Source organism: Homarus americanus, unplaced genomic scaffold (assembly GCF_018991925.1).
Source record: "Homarus americanus isolate GMGI-L3 unplaced genomic scaffold, GMGI_Hamer_2.0 scaffold25483, whole genome shotgun sequence".
Taxonomy (NCBI): Eukaryota; Metazoa; Arthropoda; class Malacostraca; order Decapoda; family Nephropidae; genus Homarus; species Homarus americanus.
In genome coordinates this window covers 7,836,447-7,853,425 of record NW_024726235.1, presented here as the reverse complement: position 1 = coordinate 7,853,425, position 16,979 = coordinate 7,836,447, and the positions used below count along the sequence as shown (strand labels likewise).

The following is a 16,979-nucleotide window of genomic DNA, read 5'->3' as shown; positions in this document are numbered from 1 at the left end:
CTTGTAACCACGCTGCCTTCCCAGTACCAAGCTGCATTGTACATCCAATACAACATGTATACAGAGAGCACAGTGTGAGTTTCCTTTCTCCATCCCATCCTGAGTGTGAACCCAAATGTCACGAACCCCACAAATGGTGACCCCCGGAGATTCGCACTCACACAGGATGGAGGAGAAACAGATCACTCTCCCAGTCTTCAAGCAACATGGAAGACTGGCTTATCCACCCAGAAGCAGCTCTCATCGGCTCTACGGCTACTGTCTCTACACCGCAGGTTAGACACCCTAGAGCAGCTCTGCTACTCTAAGCAGACAGCCGCTCCTCTTCCTGCCCCATACACCACGCCCTACCGACCCCAGCACACCCGTCCTGCCTCAGACGCCGCCCCCGGCCCAGCAGTACCCCCTGCCGCTCCTCCTGATGCAGCCCCTGCTCCCGACGCGGCCCATGCGCCTGAGTGTGGACCCACACACCCCTCTTTTCTCCCTCAAGTACTCCCTGCTACTGTCCTGCACCCTGCTGCTGTCGTGGACCCAGCTGCTGTCACGAGCCCTCATCTGCTTCTGCTGACGCAGCCCCTGCTCCTGACCCAGGCCCACACCCCAGCAGGCGCATCTGACGACTCTGTACCTGCCGTGAGGGAAGCACAACATTCATCGCCTCCACACACCCTTTTTCTCCCTCTCTACTCCCACAGATATTGTGTATCTAGACAGTTGTCTCTAGCGGCCGGCTCATCCACGCCCTCGCCGTTGTCTCACATGAGGCATGTACCGCCCGTTCTGCCTCACATGTGCCATGCACCGCCCGTTCTGCCTCACATGTGCCATGCAACCCTGCAGACAACAAGTCTCCTACACCGCCTGGAGGGAAGGAGGGAGTATTGTAGTGGATTTCTCCCCTACAAACGCTGTTTGTCGCTGAGTAGCCGACCCCACGAATACTCAAGTGTATGCCTCGTGGTCTAGGTCAACCAGCGCCGCCTTACATGACGGAGGTCAACTACTAAGCCACGCCTACCTCCGCTATTTAAGACCTGACCTCGTGGTGATCTCTCTTCTTCTACCTACAGCCGCAGCAAGCAACACCTCCACCTCCGCCGCTGCCTGGCGGTCCTCGCTCCCGCCGGCGAGCATGGCGACCCACAAGCTGTCCTCCTCTGAGCATCCTCACCAACCAGCTCTCTCTACATTACGCTTGTAACCACGCTGCCACTTCCCAGCACCAAGCTGCATTGTACATCCAATACAACATGCAAACGTACCCGCATAGATCACGGAAAAGCAGTAGTTATTGCTCCATAGAATTAATTTTCATACAGATTATTTAGCGGTAACTCTGAAATATAAAATTACGTACAGTAAGAAATTCTTTCATGGGACTGCTAGTAAGTAATAATAGGCAGCTATCAAACGGAGGTACTACCGCCTGGGAAGATATTGGAAGCATAATGTGTTGTCTAATGGTAGACCCTGCTGCCTTTGGCATCACGAAAATTGTGACCAAGTCCCCTGTTGCTGATCTGACTTCTGAGAGAGTCGCGGAACCACTCTACGACCACACAACCAACAAGTGGCGGTGAGGGGTGTTGTAATTCCCGTGACAAGCTTCTCTCCTGGAATAGGTAGGTCTCCAGTTTCACTCCACGCAACGGTGGCCTGTCCACAACGTTCCTCAGTGCAACCCTTCTCATCAAAATATCTAACCTCATCACAACCAAGGACTCCTTCATCGCTCTGTGCCTGGCTGAGAAAGGTGTAGATTTAATCCTATCGAGCGAGAGTATAAGAAAACTCAAGTCTGAAAAGTTTGAAGTTGCACTCCTTCCACAACTCCGAGCAAGGAAGTCAATTGTAGTCAAGCGACTAGAAAAGCGATCGCCAAGGAAGCAAGTGAACAGCAATTGGTATCTGACATAGAACATAGAAACCAATGGGCCAAGGTGGAGGAAGTGGTCAGCAGCAGCCAGGTGGAGAAGGCGGAATTCTTCTCCCATACTCCATGCTGGAACTGCTACCAATACATAAACACAACGCTACAGACTGCCCTAACAAGGACACCGAGCACTGCTCAGAATGCGGGAACAAGGGGCACACCTTTAGGGAGTGTAAAAACAAAGATCCCCCAATGCTTAAACTGTGAAGATCACAGAACACTGGCTACTCGCTGCCCCATACGAAAAGCAATAGTTAACCAAAAGGAGGAGAAGGAGAGAAGAGGTTACGGGAACAGCAAAACGGCACATATTCAGCTAAGACAAAATTAATGAAAGAAACGACAAAGGTCCTTGAAAAAATCGCCACAACCCCCCGCAAAAAAAAAAAACTAATTTGCTTCAACTTGGAAATAATCTTTTCTTAAAAATAATGACCTCCATAATCCACTCCCACACCATGAATATAGCCAGACCTGGAACTTTTGCCAAGGCAGCAAGGGACATGTTCGCCGCCAACAACCCGCCAGACACGGAATTCCCAAACGACGTGCCCTCTACCGGAATTTTCAACATAATATACAATAAGAGAGCACTGCAAATCAAGAACCATCGACTCGAGAACAGGCTATCTCCGACATACAACCTGAGCCAACAAGCGAGGCGGAAACGAAGATGAAACCACCACCACAACAGAACAAGCCGCCAGATTCAGCACCCCCAGAAAAGAATCAAGCATGAACTATGGCACCACCACCTTCACCCAGAAAGATCACGGAGAACGAAGACCTTGGATATGAAACTGGTTTACGATTTTTATCCACTACAGCTTCCCCCATAGTCTCAACAGAAAGACTTGGCAGAAATAAGGCAAGATAAAATACACATACTCGGACATAAACCTCTCAGAATAGAGAGAGTTGATTAGTCAACATATGGAAAGATCCGCCTGGGCCTGACCGGTATTGGCGCAAACCAGCTCTAGGCACCAGCCTTCATAATAAACAAACTTAAAATAATCCAACACATTGTTTTAGCATGGTTCCCACAGAGAGCAAGCGAACTATATAACACATACCAGATATTATCCTCATAAATTCGCACGGTAAGAAAAACTCAGAAAAATTAAAATATTTATCTACACAGTCTACCAAAAAAAAGTTAAGACCTACAACATGATGGAATTGTCATAGCCATCAAACGAAACCATCAACACAAGATACACGACTGATTTCAAGAAAACTTTCTGTCGGTCGAAATTAACTGTCCAACAGGACCTATTAAATTCGGCACCTGTCCTGTTACCTCCCTCCCGAGAAGACCCATATTCCCACTAGCAGACATGCTCAAACTGATGAGAAGAAATATACCAGCTTATTTTCTGGGTGACCTAAATGCACGACACCGCGTCTTGGGGCACCAGGATAACAACGCCGTAGGGCAGATTTTAAACACATTATTGAGTCACGGCAACACAATACACCTTGGCCCGGAATTCCCCACATACATCAGAGCAGGTCACACCGGACATCCAGACATAATACTAACAAACCAGCATCACCATCTTAACCTGCAGATGGAACCCGGCCCAATAACCACCAGTGACCATCTCCGTATAGTAGCCATACTCTCCACGTCGCCAACACATATCCCTAAATTTAAGGTGTGCAGAAAGCTTACACAGGTAGACAGTTTCATGCATTTTTTAACGAGTCACCATGAGTCTACCAAAATGTCATTTTTTCTGCTCTGTTTTTGAGATTTTTGCGTATTTGTGACGCTGAATTTATTGATGAAGAACTGCAACACATTCAGTCCATTGCACAAAAACTTGGGTAACCTTCATTGTTTGTTGATCATTGTTTTGAAAGGGCTAAAAAATCCTTTCATTCTACTCAAACCAGACAAATTCCTACATTTAAGAATATTTTGACTGCCTTATCGCAATGAATTTGTCCCGTTAGTTCAATCCCTTAAATTATTAAATATTAATGTTGTTTTTAAGTATGACTCAACTATTACTAATATATTAATCAAGAATAGTCCGACCTTGAATGTAAATGGAATTGCTTACTGCATTCCATGTAGCAACGGTAATGGAAATTATGTAGGACACACTGGGAAAGCATTGCAACTCATAATTAAACAGCACAAGTACAATATCAGAACAGCATCTGAAAGCAGTGCCTTGTTCGTTCATGTTAGGAATAATAATCATCCCATGGATTGGGAAAACAGCTTAGAAGTGTATAAATCATCATGTGTCACAGAAAGACTTCTGGTTGAAGCTAGTTTGATTAGGGAATTGAATTCTGTAAACCTTAGTGATGATCAGTACAAAACTGATATGTTACACAAATTTATTTGTCAGTGGCCCAAGGTTAAAAATGTTTTTAAAGCATTGGAGTTAGATGTAGGATAGATGATTAGTGGGTCCCATATATTTTACCTGACTTAACTTGACTAGTCACGTCGCCCTTTCTCTTAAGGCCCGTCCACACGATCGAGCAGTGCCCGGCGGGCACGCGCTAAATGCCCGTTTTCGGGCAAAATTGGGGGGCAAACCAGCGGAGTGCCCGTGCCCGTCGTTGAGCGAAATCATGGTCCGCCTGCCTGGTGGTTTGCTGCCGGATATGGAGCGACGACTCTGTGTGTTCTTCGTTCCTGCCACTCTCCTCACTCTAGTCCCATTGCTTCCTGTCTATGCATATCATAATTTTAATATTATTCAATGAATTTTTATGTACTACAAATCTCACCCGCAAGTAATCTTCCTTGAGTACTTCATACATGGCTTGACAAGTTGCAGGCATTATGCGAGACAAACTTTGTTTTGATATCCTCGTTCTATACTGTAGTGACGTGTAGGTGTACCCCGTTGAAAGATATATGAGCGTTTCCTCTAGACGAGCCTCTGCAGATATACTCTCCATCATATTGGTATCCTGTTTTTTTATATATGGTTCCACTTTCGCTAGAAGTTTGTAAAAGGTGTTGGGGTCCATTCTCGTGTAATTGGTGAAGTCTTGCTCATGTCCATCTTGCAGTTCACGTAAAACCGTGGCATGACTTCCCAATACTTTTCTTCGACCTAACCACTCTTTGCACCATTCCATTTTCTGCATTTGGTTCTTCTTTTTGCACATAGCAGCAATTATTATAGTACACAACGCTATGCTCTTCGCTTTAACTGTCTGGCGATTATTCCTGCGACACACCATGGTAATCGTACCGCACCCGCCACTGCCAACCACCTACTAGCTACCGGCACCCGACTATGACTGCCGCCAACCACCTCCGTGTGTACAACAACACACAGGCTTTGCTCGGTAAACGGGCAAAGCCCGCCGGGCACTGCTCGATCGTGTGGACGGGGCTTTAAGCTCATTTGCGTGTGTGGTGGTGTTGGTGTGCGGATTAGTGATGTCATGCTTATGACCTGACCTCATGTTTAGTAAGGTCACCCTGTGTACTTAAGCCTCTCTCGATCCATGTAATTCAGTTGCCTCTGAAGATGTCTTGAATAAAGACGAAAGCTAAGGCGCTCCATTGTTTCCCTTTTCCCTGTGTGATTTTATAAAAAAAAATATATATGAAATATATATATATATAATATATATATATATATATATATATATAATATATATATATATATATATATATATATATATATATATTGTAGTTATCAGCATATACCTGGATCACGCGCACCTACAGTGATTTATTTGCATATATATATATATATATATATATATATATATATATATATATATATATATATATATATATATATATATATGTATGCTGATAACCACAAGGAAAAAGAAAACACGAAGTTCCCAAGCTCTTTCGTGTAATTCACATCTTCAGGGGTGAGTACAGACTAAAATAGGAGTGCAGAACAAGTTATATATATATACAGAGGAGGGTTAGAACAAGTCCACAGAGGTCAAGTATAGGTAATGACCCTACTAATCTTTACAAAAGCACCGCAGTGGTCGGTAGTCAGGTCAGAGGGAAAACTGACCCAACCTTCTCACCTGGTTACAAATCTTCTTAATTACAAAATTGTCCAATTTGTACATACCATTACTCAAATTCATGTTAACGGATTCGGTATGTTTAATGAGACTAGATTCTATAATGTTCCTACTGTCAATTGAATTACAAGGTAATATTGAGGAGGCATTATCCCAGTCAATGCAATGTTTATTATCCCTCAAATGAACGAACGTTAGGACAGGCCAGGAATCCAATGCTGGGTTTATTATGTATTGTTTAATTCCTACTACTGTGTGGTACCAATATGTGAATATGACAACAGGTGATGCTTGTTTTGTAAGTATAATGTATAATAACTAGTTATGTCTGATCTAGGTCCCAGCCTTTTCCTTCTCGGGTGATATCTAGAGTAAATAAACAAGAGAAAACTACAAGTGTGTGTCCTATCCCTGAATTGGGAGTTCCCTGCTTTGTGCTTTGCTACATATATACTGCCAGACTGGGGTCACTAATCCTAAGGGGAATACTTAAATCTAATCTTAATTTCTAAGGGTCGCTGCCACCAGACCCCCTCTGGACAGCATGTAGCTCGTTAGGTTGCGTGCAGAGTGGACTAGGCATTGGGTTAGGTTTTTCATTGACCAGATCGATAAGGGGAAAGAAGGGTGAAACCACAACCTGTCTTAGTCCTTTCAAATGTTCCTTCTACACACTTCGGTTCATTTTTGGTACTACCTAACCACAGTTCTTCTTGGTAGCATGTCGATGGTCTAGGCACATGGGTAGTGTAATTCTGATATCAGGGTCACTTTGACGGAAATAAAGGTTACTACTGTGGGAGAAATGAATGCTCCTAAAATTCTCAAAGAACAAGTTTATTAATATAAAATCAAAGGGGAAAATAGATGTTATTAACATATAACTACCAGGCTCAACTCCTGGGCCTATTGCAGACTCTGTATTCCTTATTTACTTATGTTCTTATTTACTCAACAGCAATTACTCAGATATTACACTCTTACCGTGCACCCTCTTACTGGTGTCACATTACATTACATAGCAGGACCAGTTCCTTGTCCTTACTCACAATACACTAATACTGATACAAACACCGACATGGGTCCACCACCCAACATGGGGTAATTATTAACAAACACATACAACCACACTGTGGACCATAACTCCAAGGCCTGTCCCAGGGTATAGCACTGGCGCCTCTAACAACTGCTGTTGTGGTCGGTTACACTCCGACACGAGGTGGGTCTGGGGTCCTCGGCCCACGAGGTAGAGTGGAGCTGATAAATCATGCCGAATCAGCACCATCACTCCTATATTGACCACTGCTGGGTATCCACCGGCTCCGAGCGACCGGTGGGTTTCAATTAAGCCCACCCTCGATCTGGGAACGAAGGTGAAAGATGATATGGGAGGTTTATTCCTCCCGCCTCGCACTGGTTTATATACCCCTGAGTTGCCAGCGATCGCTACTCACGCAATGACAGAAATTACAAACAATCTAAGTGCTACTCATTCAAGGATGACCCTCACTTGACAAAGGTCTGGCGAATACTAAAGTTGATTTACACAGACTAATTCAAGGTTGCGTTTGCCAGTAGAGAGTGCAATAAACGTAGTGTCAACTGTGTTCGAAGGCGGGACTTACTGGGAGTGATCCTGAGGGTAAAACAGATGGGAAAAACACGTCTCCTGAGGTTCTACAAGCGCGGTGGATTTGAATGTTATGTAGCGTAATATGAATTAAAATGGGTTTTTAGGAATGACAATGATGTGCGCAGTACACACACACACACACACACATATATATATATATATATATATATATATATATATATATATATATATATATATATATATATATATATATATATATATATATATTATATGCTGATAACCGCTGATGAAAATATAGTAGGAATATAAATATCAAAACAAATAAACGTGGATGGGAAATGTATGAAAATTGAGTTAACGAGTAGGACATTTATTGAAAGTCCGTTGGTTCTATCAGTATTTGTTTTTCCTTTTCCCCAGGACGAATCAAAGTGGCACAGAAACTTCAAATAATGAAGAGCAATTCTAGAAGAGTTGAAAATAAGCATCGGGTGGCTTTGTTGGCTATCCTTGCATATGTTGAACCAATATGAATGTGTACGACTAATTTACTGACTATCTCTCTCTCTCTATATATACTGGAAATCAATTAAAGATGACAGTTTTACGTCATAATCGGTGGAATATAAAGTAACAGTTTTACAATCTCGGAGAAAACAAACTGTACACCTCGCCCACATCCTTAATGAAGACATTAATTTTTGTGTGATCTTTGTTTCTGCCGGTTTCAATATTGGTAATAGCCAAGTGTGGAAGATCTTCAATCAGCCATTTTGACCCTGAATATTCCCATAGAAAAAACAAACAAAAAATAATCAGTAACTACATCATCCCTCTCCTATTTGGAACCTAACCTAACCCAACATAACCTACCTAGAAACGAACAGATCAAGTCATATAAAACAATAGAAAACATACGGGTACGATTAATTAACGGAAGACTATGAGTGATATTAATTCAAGTCATTAGCGAGATTAATTACCGGAATTATAATATTTTGTCTAGGGGAACATTGTCTCTCGATGAAATTTTGAACGATATCATTTTATTAAAAACATATTCCATTTTGATAATAAGGTTGGTTATTTTTAGATCGAATACAGGAGTTGGGATTAAAATACTTAACTGGCTCATAATTTTTAGCCATGAGGTAATTAATAGGTAAAAATATATAAATAACTATCAAGTGTCGTTATCAAGATTAATTTTTGGAATTATAACTGTTTTAGCGACCTCTGATGCAGTGATACTTAATTAGTGTGTTGAACGAGATTGCATGTGTTAGAGCAGTGGTTCTCAACCTTGTTTATGCACCCCTTTCTATATGTCAGAGATATCATTCCCCCTCCTTTCAAGATTGTCTGCCTTAAAAAGTGCATTCCAAAATAATATGCATATAATACTGAAAATCCTTTATTTTTTCCATATTAGTACACTTCCCCGAAACCTGAATTCCCCTCCCCTGGAAATTCCCCCAGGTTCGAGAACCCCTGTGTTAGAGATTAAGTTTGTTTGTGGAGATTGCCAGTGTGCTGACCACGGTCGTACGTGTTAGTTTACGTAAAATCAGACGATTCATATTACGCCCAATAGTCCATAAAACGTGTACCTATAACTTCTTTTTTAGTCCTACATCTGAGACGTTCGTTTTCTCACCGATTCAGTACGCCTGAGACCTCCGTTTTCTCTCATGTACCTCAGAAACTCTAATATTGCATATGATGTTCGGAGATTTGAAATTGAAAGTGAATGCATTTGTTTTACATTAAGTTAGATGTGTCTACTTGCAGATAAAATATTCAAGATCCCTTGTGAGTGATGTTGAAAGCTTCAGCTGTATTTACTTTTTTGTTAAATTGTCAAATAAGTTCTTGTTTTAGAGTTTGCAATAGAGTACGCCCTAAGTTTCCAATTGCTACTGAAGTTAGATCGTTTTGATTCCCAATCATCAGAGAATCAGATGTTTGTATTGAAATTATTGGCAGTTTTGTTTTTAAGAAAGTAACATCTCCTAAAAGAACCGTAAGATCTAACGACAAAATCTCAGTACTCCCTTGTCCCTACTTAGCTGACTTCGTAAGAATGAAGTTAACAGGGGGTTTTTAAGGTTCTTTTCAGTAAATTGTGTTAACTAGAGACCATTTTAGGTTGATCACACGTTACAGGAAGGGGGAGGGAGAAGCGCACCACCCCCCCCCCCCACAAAAAATCCAAACATGTAGCACTCGAACAATATCTAACTGATATGAAATAGTTTTAGTTAATGAGTTTTATCTTTTTCACCACTGATCGGCTCGTTAGCCGCTTGGGCGATCGGTCACGTCTCTGTTACGCACTGTTGGCAAGTACTGGCTCCTGAATGTATCTGAACCTATTCCAGTGCTTGTCAAGTCTGGTCTTGAAAGAGCTCACACTCGGTGCTGTCACAACTCTCTGGCAGATTGTTCCAAGAGTTCACAACTCTCACTCCAAGAAAGTTACCCCTCACAGTTTTTGGGCTTGCGGCTTCTCACTCTTGAAGAGCGTTACGAGGGACGGACCGTCTAGATATCTGAACGACCTTCTTATAAGACCTAATAATTTAGTTGCCTGATTCACCTTCTCACAACGGCCCGAGAACTTCAGTTCGTTCTCAACATACACACCCAGGTCCTTTTCACATTCGGTCTTTATTTTTTAATGCAGATTATTCTTCCCGTTGGGACATATAGTACGACTCCTTGCCGTTGGTACTTCTACTATTACTGTAAGAGGGGAAACAGTAATTTTTTCTCTATTTCTTTAACTGCTTAATAAATATGTGCAAGAGGAGATTTTTTCTTTTATAGATATAATTTCTATGTCTACATCTCTTTTCTGTTATTATATATTTATATCTTCTATATCACTTTCTTTACTTTCTTTGTTTATATTTTCTAAGTTAATGAATATTTTCCTATGTTATTTCTGTCTTATATAACATTTAATTTTCTTAGGTATGTTATTTTATTTTCTATATCGTTCTAAGTCTTTATTCAGTCCTCTTATTACTTTATTTTCTATATTTTACTTTTCTTACTTATTGTTTATTTCTTTCAGTTTCAGTATTTGTTTCTTATATTTTCCCTGGTAGCCGTGGGTATTCAGCTACAACACACCGTGCCTGAGATACGATGAGAGAGAGCATCACAAAAGTGTTTTAAAAGTCTTAACTCAATTACACACAATCACACATCTGACAACGACACAGACAATATTTATGTTGCGTTAATTCTTACTTGGCACATGAGAATTTTACTATATTAAAACATGAACACTGATATTCACAAAATTCGACTGAGTTAAATTTACTTAATATGTCGGGCATGAGGCAATAGTTACATATTTGAGATTCGATGGGAGAAGAAGCATCACAAGTGTCGCTCTCCCTGCTGAACACATTTATATACGCTTCATTTAAATCAGTCGCTGTACATTTGGCTATGAAAATCAGTGTCATGCGTCAGATCAATTTCCTACATCTATTATTACAATCTAATCAGAGTTTGAACTTGGTAGGCAATATTGAAAGAGACGTCAATTGCACAAGTTAATAACGTCTTTCTTACGACCTCGTCAAAAATACAGACAAGGGCCTACTGAGAGTTTGCCGTTAGATCTTGGAGATAAGAAGACAGACATATTCTTTTCAGGATATTAACTACTTTCTAAAATATAAAACTTGCAATAATTTCAATACAAACATCTGATTCTCTGATGATTGGGAATCAAAATGATCTAACTTCAGTATCAGTTGGAAACTCAGGGTATCCCTAAGGACGATGTTAGGGATTCGTCACTTCTACTGGCAGACTACTCAAACTTATTTGACAATTTTACTAACAGTAAATACAGTTGAAGCTTTCAACATCACTCACAAGGGATCTTGAATGTTTTATCTGTAATCAGACATATTTAATACAATGTAAAATAACTTTGTTATCTCTTAATTTCAAATCTGAACACGATATGAGGTAGTAAGAAATATCAGAGTCTCTGAGGTACCTGAGAGAAAACGGAGGATTTAGCTATACTAAAACGGGGAGAAAATGGATGTCAACTGGGGGAGTCAATAAAGAAGTTCTAGCTATATGTTTTATGGGCTATTGATCGTAATATGAATCGTCTGATTTTACGTTAACTAACATGTACGACCGTGGTCAGTACACTGTCACCCACCTGGTCACCGAGATATGCTAGGGACTGTCAGTTGATTGAAAATATCCAAAGGAGGGCCACCAGACTGGTGCCTGCACTACGGCACCTCAGCTACCGTGAGAGATTAGAGCGCCTGAATTTGCCTAGCTTATACTACAGACGTGCAAGGGGTGACCTAATTGAGGTGTATAAACATCTCAAAGGGCACTACTCAGTCGAGTGCCCTTACCTGAAGCTGGCGGACGCTTGCCCCACAAGGGGTCACAGCTCACGGTTGAAGAAGCCGCAAGCTCAGAAAACTGTGTCGGGTAACTTTTTTCTGAGTGAGAGTTGTGAACTCTTGGAACAATTTGCCAGAGAGTGTTGTGACAGCACCGAGTGTGAGCTCTTTCAAGACCAGACTTGACCAACACTGGAGCAGGTTTAGGTACATTCAGGAGCCGGTGCATGCCCAGTACTTGCCAACAGCGCGTAACAGAGACGTGACCGATCGCCCAAGCGGCTAACGAGCCGATCATTGGTGAAGAGAATAAATGTAAAAGTAAATACACCACAGCGAACGTGACAAGAAAGAAAGAAAGAAAGAACCTGCCCAGTTACTATATCTTCCCAGTCATAGCTAGCTATCCTCTTCCCCAGCACCATGTCTTCCCAACCCCACCCAGCCATCTTATCTCCCCATGTCCATCAGTCCTCGTAATGTAACACTGGACAAACTTACAGAACGGCTAGTAAGCTGATAAGTGGCGGGAATACATTTGTGGATTAAAAAACACGTAAATATTTCACTCTTAAAAGGATAACACGCGGAAATTGTCTTCCGGGTTCGCCTCTGAAAGCTCGGGTGTACTAAAGTATAATAAAGCTAAAATTAAAGAAGTTAAACAGGGACATATTCAGAAGCTATATTTTAGGATAACATAGTTGATGTTTAGATGACGTAGCTAAATAAAATGATCAGTTTAATGGTAAAGTTTCAGTATATATCAAAGTAAATATCAATGAAAACTGAGATATAAATAAAATGTCAAATAACTCACTTTGAAATATAAAAAATGACCAAGTGATAGAGGTAAATGGAATAATATAATACGTTAAGAATTAGACCTACAAATAGAATAAGACTTAAATATTAGAGCTAGTGTCTTGGGTCGTGCTCGTGGTAGACCAGCAGGCAGGAGAAGTGTCACATGACCCGACCTGACCACCAAACAACGTTAACTGAGGTCAAATGTGAAAAGGACATAAAAGTGTATATTAACAACGAACTAAAAATTCTAAGACCATTGTAAGTATTAACTATTATGATTTATACAAAGTAGGCAGCTATCAAACAGGGAGGTACTACTGCCTGGGAAGATATTGGAAGTATAATGTGTCGTCTAATGGTAGACCCTGCTGCCATATGGCATCACGAAAATTGTGACCAAGTCCCAGGTTGCTGATCTGACTTTCTGCCTCATTTACACACAATTGCAGGGTCTCAATAGTTTCTCTTACATTGACAACACAACATATATACTGTACTGTTCGTCGTCTCTCACTCTTCATTTATTTGTTCGGTTTTGTATTTATTTATGGTTATAATTGTTATTAATAGTATTTTTATTATATTATTATTTTATTTATATTTTTTATTTTTATTTATTTTTAATAATAGTAATAATAGTGATGATATGATGATGATGATGATGATGATGATGATAATGATAATAATAATAATAATAATAATAATATTGCTATTACTGTTGTTATTATTATTTTTTTTATTATTGGTACATGTATTAATATTATTGTTATTATTAGTATTGTTATTATTATTATTATTATTATTATTATTATTATTATTATTATTATTATTATTATTAATATTATTGTTGGAATCAGGTATCATGACCGTGCTGATAGACTGGCCAATGAGGCATGTAAGATAGAAAATGTTGACCGTGACCTTGGTCTGTCCAATGCTGTAATTAAAAACATTCAAGTCAGAATCATGAACTCTGATCTAGAAGAAGTGAGAAATGCAGAGACCTGACAGTTGTAGCATTAGTAAATATGACAAATTTTGTGACAAGAGGTACCGGTATGGCCAGCATAAGGACAGAACCAGACAATGTGATGTAGTCGTGGCCAGAATTAGGCTAGGATACAGACACATCTGGCAGGTTAGTAACGCTGTACCCATACCGGAACACTCAGCAGGTAAACTTTGTGATAAACCTTTAAAGCATACACTCGAACACTATATTATTGAATGTGACACTGTCAAAGACTTCAGGCCACCTGGCTTATTGTATCTTGAACTATATAATTACTTCATTGAATCAGGTGTGCTTGAGGACATTCTTGCTGTTTATCTCAAATTTGCTAGCCCACACTGACTAGTCTTCAATTAGAATATGACTCCAATGTATGTGATCCACTGACCTATATATACTGCTAATGAATATGATGTATTTCCTTCTTTGTGTACGAACCTCTGTCCTGCATGGCAGTGAACAGTGGCATTACCCACATGAATCTGACCTATATATAGTGTCAATGAATATGATGCATTCTTTGTGTACGAACCTCTGTCCTGCATGGCAGTGAACAGTGGCATTACCCACATGAATCTGACCTATATATAGTGTCAATGAATATGATGCATTCTTTGTGTACGAACCTCTGTCCTGCATGGCAGTGAACAGTGGCATTACCCACATGAATCTGACCTATATATAGTGTCAATGAATATGATGCATTCTTTGTGTACGAACCTCTGTCCTGTATGGCAGTGAAGAGTGACATTACCCACATGAATCTGACCGACGTATATGTATGTATGTATATGTGTATATATGTACATGTATATGTGTGTGTATATATGTATATGTATGTATATGTGTATGTGTGTGTGTACATATATGTATATGTACTGTCAATGAATATGATGCATCTCTTTGTGTACGAACCTCTGTCCTGCATGGCAGTGAACAGTGACATTACCCATATGAATCTGACCTCTATACATTTATAGCTGTTAATGAATATGATGTATTTCTTTGTGTATGAACCTCTGTCCTGCGTGGCAGTGAGAAGTGATACCACCCTCAGTGTCAAGACCTGACTGAATTACTCAGAATAGGCAAACTGTACTACAAGCTTTGTCAATAAATTTGTTAAACTAAAAGCCCCCCCAGGCCCTGATGTGGGTCAGTGACCTGTGCCCCGGTGGGTTAATCCCCGTAAAAAGAGAGAGAGAGAGAGAGAGAGAGAGAGAGAGAGAGAGAAATCATAACTAAGTTTCCCCCTTTGGGAAATTCTGGAGTTTAGTGGAAAGAAAGATTCAAAAGTTTATTTAGATATGACAATGAATTAGTGGGTAGAGGAGGGGAAGTCTGTCTGCCATTCCATATATGTATGATAGCCTCTGTCGGTCTGTCTGTCTGTATGTATTTGTCTGTGTATCCATATGTGTCTGTCTGCCTATATCTGTGTGTCTGTCTGTCTGCCTGTCTGTCTGCCTGTCTGTCTGTGTTTATATCTGTATCCGCCTATATTTGTCTGTCTGCTTAAATCTGCTTGTTTGTCTGCTTGTCTGTTTATCTGTCCGTCCAAATGTATATGTTTATCGTCTCGCATTTTTTACAACTTATAATAGTTGTTATAATACTGGTGATGTTTTCCTCCTATGCCGTCCCTATATAACAATTACTTTCTCCATAACAACGATATGTATGAAAAAAAAAATAACGCCGTCATAACACCTACCAGACAACCCCTCCCGCAACACCACCAAGGCGTCAGCTGATCAATGAACTACTCGCAAAAAATATTATACACAAGAGCAGGGGGTCCAAAGTGAGCAATGGGAGGTCCCTCGCTAATGTGTTGTGTGAAACGTGAAAGTGTAAGAGTTCCGAGTTTGTTTGTGGGAGATGTGCGAATTCATATGATTTTGATAAAGTTGTCCATTAAAAAATCCCGTTTTCTTTTTCCTATCTTGTTCCAAGGCAGCTCACGCGCTGATTGGCTGAAATTTCTTACGGTGCCAAAAGGCAATAGACTTCGGGAATATGCGTCCCAGGTGTCAGTTTTCCTGGCAAGACAGTGAATGTATCTTCTAAGTATCTTAAAAGGAAAAGCTTACCATAAGAGAACCTCAGAATCGTTTTGTTCTGTTGTGTTACTTACGAGGAAATCTTCCAAGTCGGGCTTAAATGCCAAGATGCGATAAATAAGATTGTAATAATAATTAAGTAAAAAACAGAACCAGAATCCCCGGGATACATGACGTTAATGCTCCGTCCGTCGAAGGAGGTTTAAGCTTGTAACTAGTGGTAGTTCGCAACCTAAGACAGAGTTCAATTTACAATTGTTTCGTGGTTATGGTTCAGATGGTTCTACAGTACTAGTTGACTGTGTAGTTTATGCCAGTGCCGTCTTTCCTGGCCTGACTGACGAAGATTCTTCGTCACTGAGTGATGAAACATTTCTCGTCCAAGACCCTTGTTTTACCCTTCTGACCTCCGTGACCCTCCAGGTGCAGGTGGTTATATAGAACAAAATTTCCCCAGGCGTAAGGTAACTTTACTGTGACGACAGCTGTCATAACCCATACCCATTCTCTATCCTCAATTTTCCTGTTTTAGTGATGATTGTGGTGATTTTCTGCTGTGGTGTTTTTCCGACAGTACGTCTTCTACGCTCACCAAATGTGTTTCATAAACATTGTAATACACGATGTTAACAGCATATAATATTATCAGGTAGTGTCTTGCTATACAGTCGTCAAACTAAAGAAACTGCACTTTAATTTTTGACGTACAAAATTGGAGCAGTCAGAGAGCGACTTCTGTTCTGCTTGTAGCCTGAAGTTTTCAACTGTTCAACCTGTTGATTGCAGGGAGCTTTCTTCCGGGCCGTGTGGTCAGCGCAGCCATTTGACAGATTGTTGGTCATCCTTGTGAAATATTCTTTGATCCACGAGGACTGCCGCAGTGTGCGCAACAGAACACTGTACTGTCAGTTTCAGAAGGTTAGTTTACTGTTAAACAACTTAATGATGACCTGAACAACGAGTGCTGGTTTGTAGCCTATATATTCATTACATTGTTTACGTCCATAAGTATCACTTGTCCTTCTGCTACAGTTTCTTCCTTGGAACCAACAGCACTTATTACAACGATCCACGTCCACATATACCAAAGTTCGTACGATAACTTTTCTCCATAACAAGAGATGAGAAA

At 40.6% G+C, this 16,979-nt stretch overlaps 1 protein-coding gene across 1 annotated transcript in view; it reads right to left on the bottom strand.

Moving 5' to 3' along the window:
- Positions 1–16,692, bottom strand: part of LOC121865552 (C protein alpha-antigen-like) — a 30,078-nt gene extending 13,386 nt beyond the window's left edge. Inside the window, exon 1 of the mRNA XM_042365069.1 lies at positions 16,559–16,692. Within this exon, the coding sequence (XP_042221003.1) occupies positions 16,559–16,692 (134 nt within the window). The remainder of the gene's footprint in view (positions 1–16,558) is intronic.
- Between the last annotated feature and the right edge of the window lie 287 nt (positions 16,693–16,979).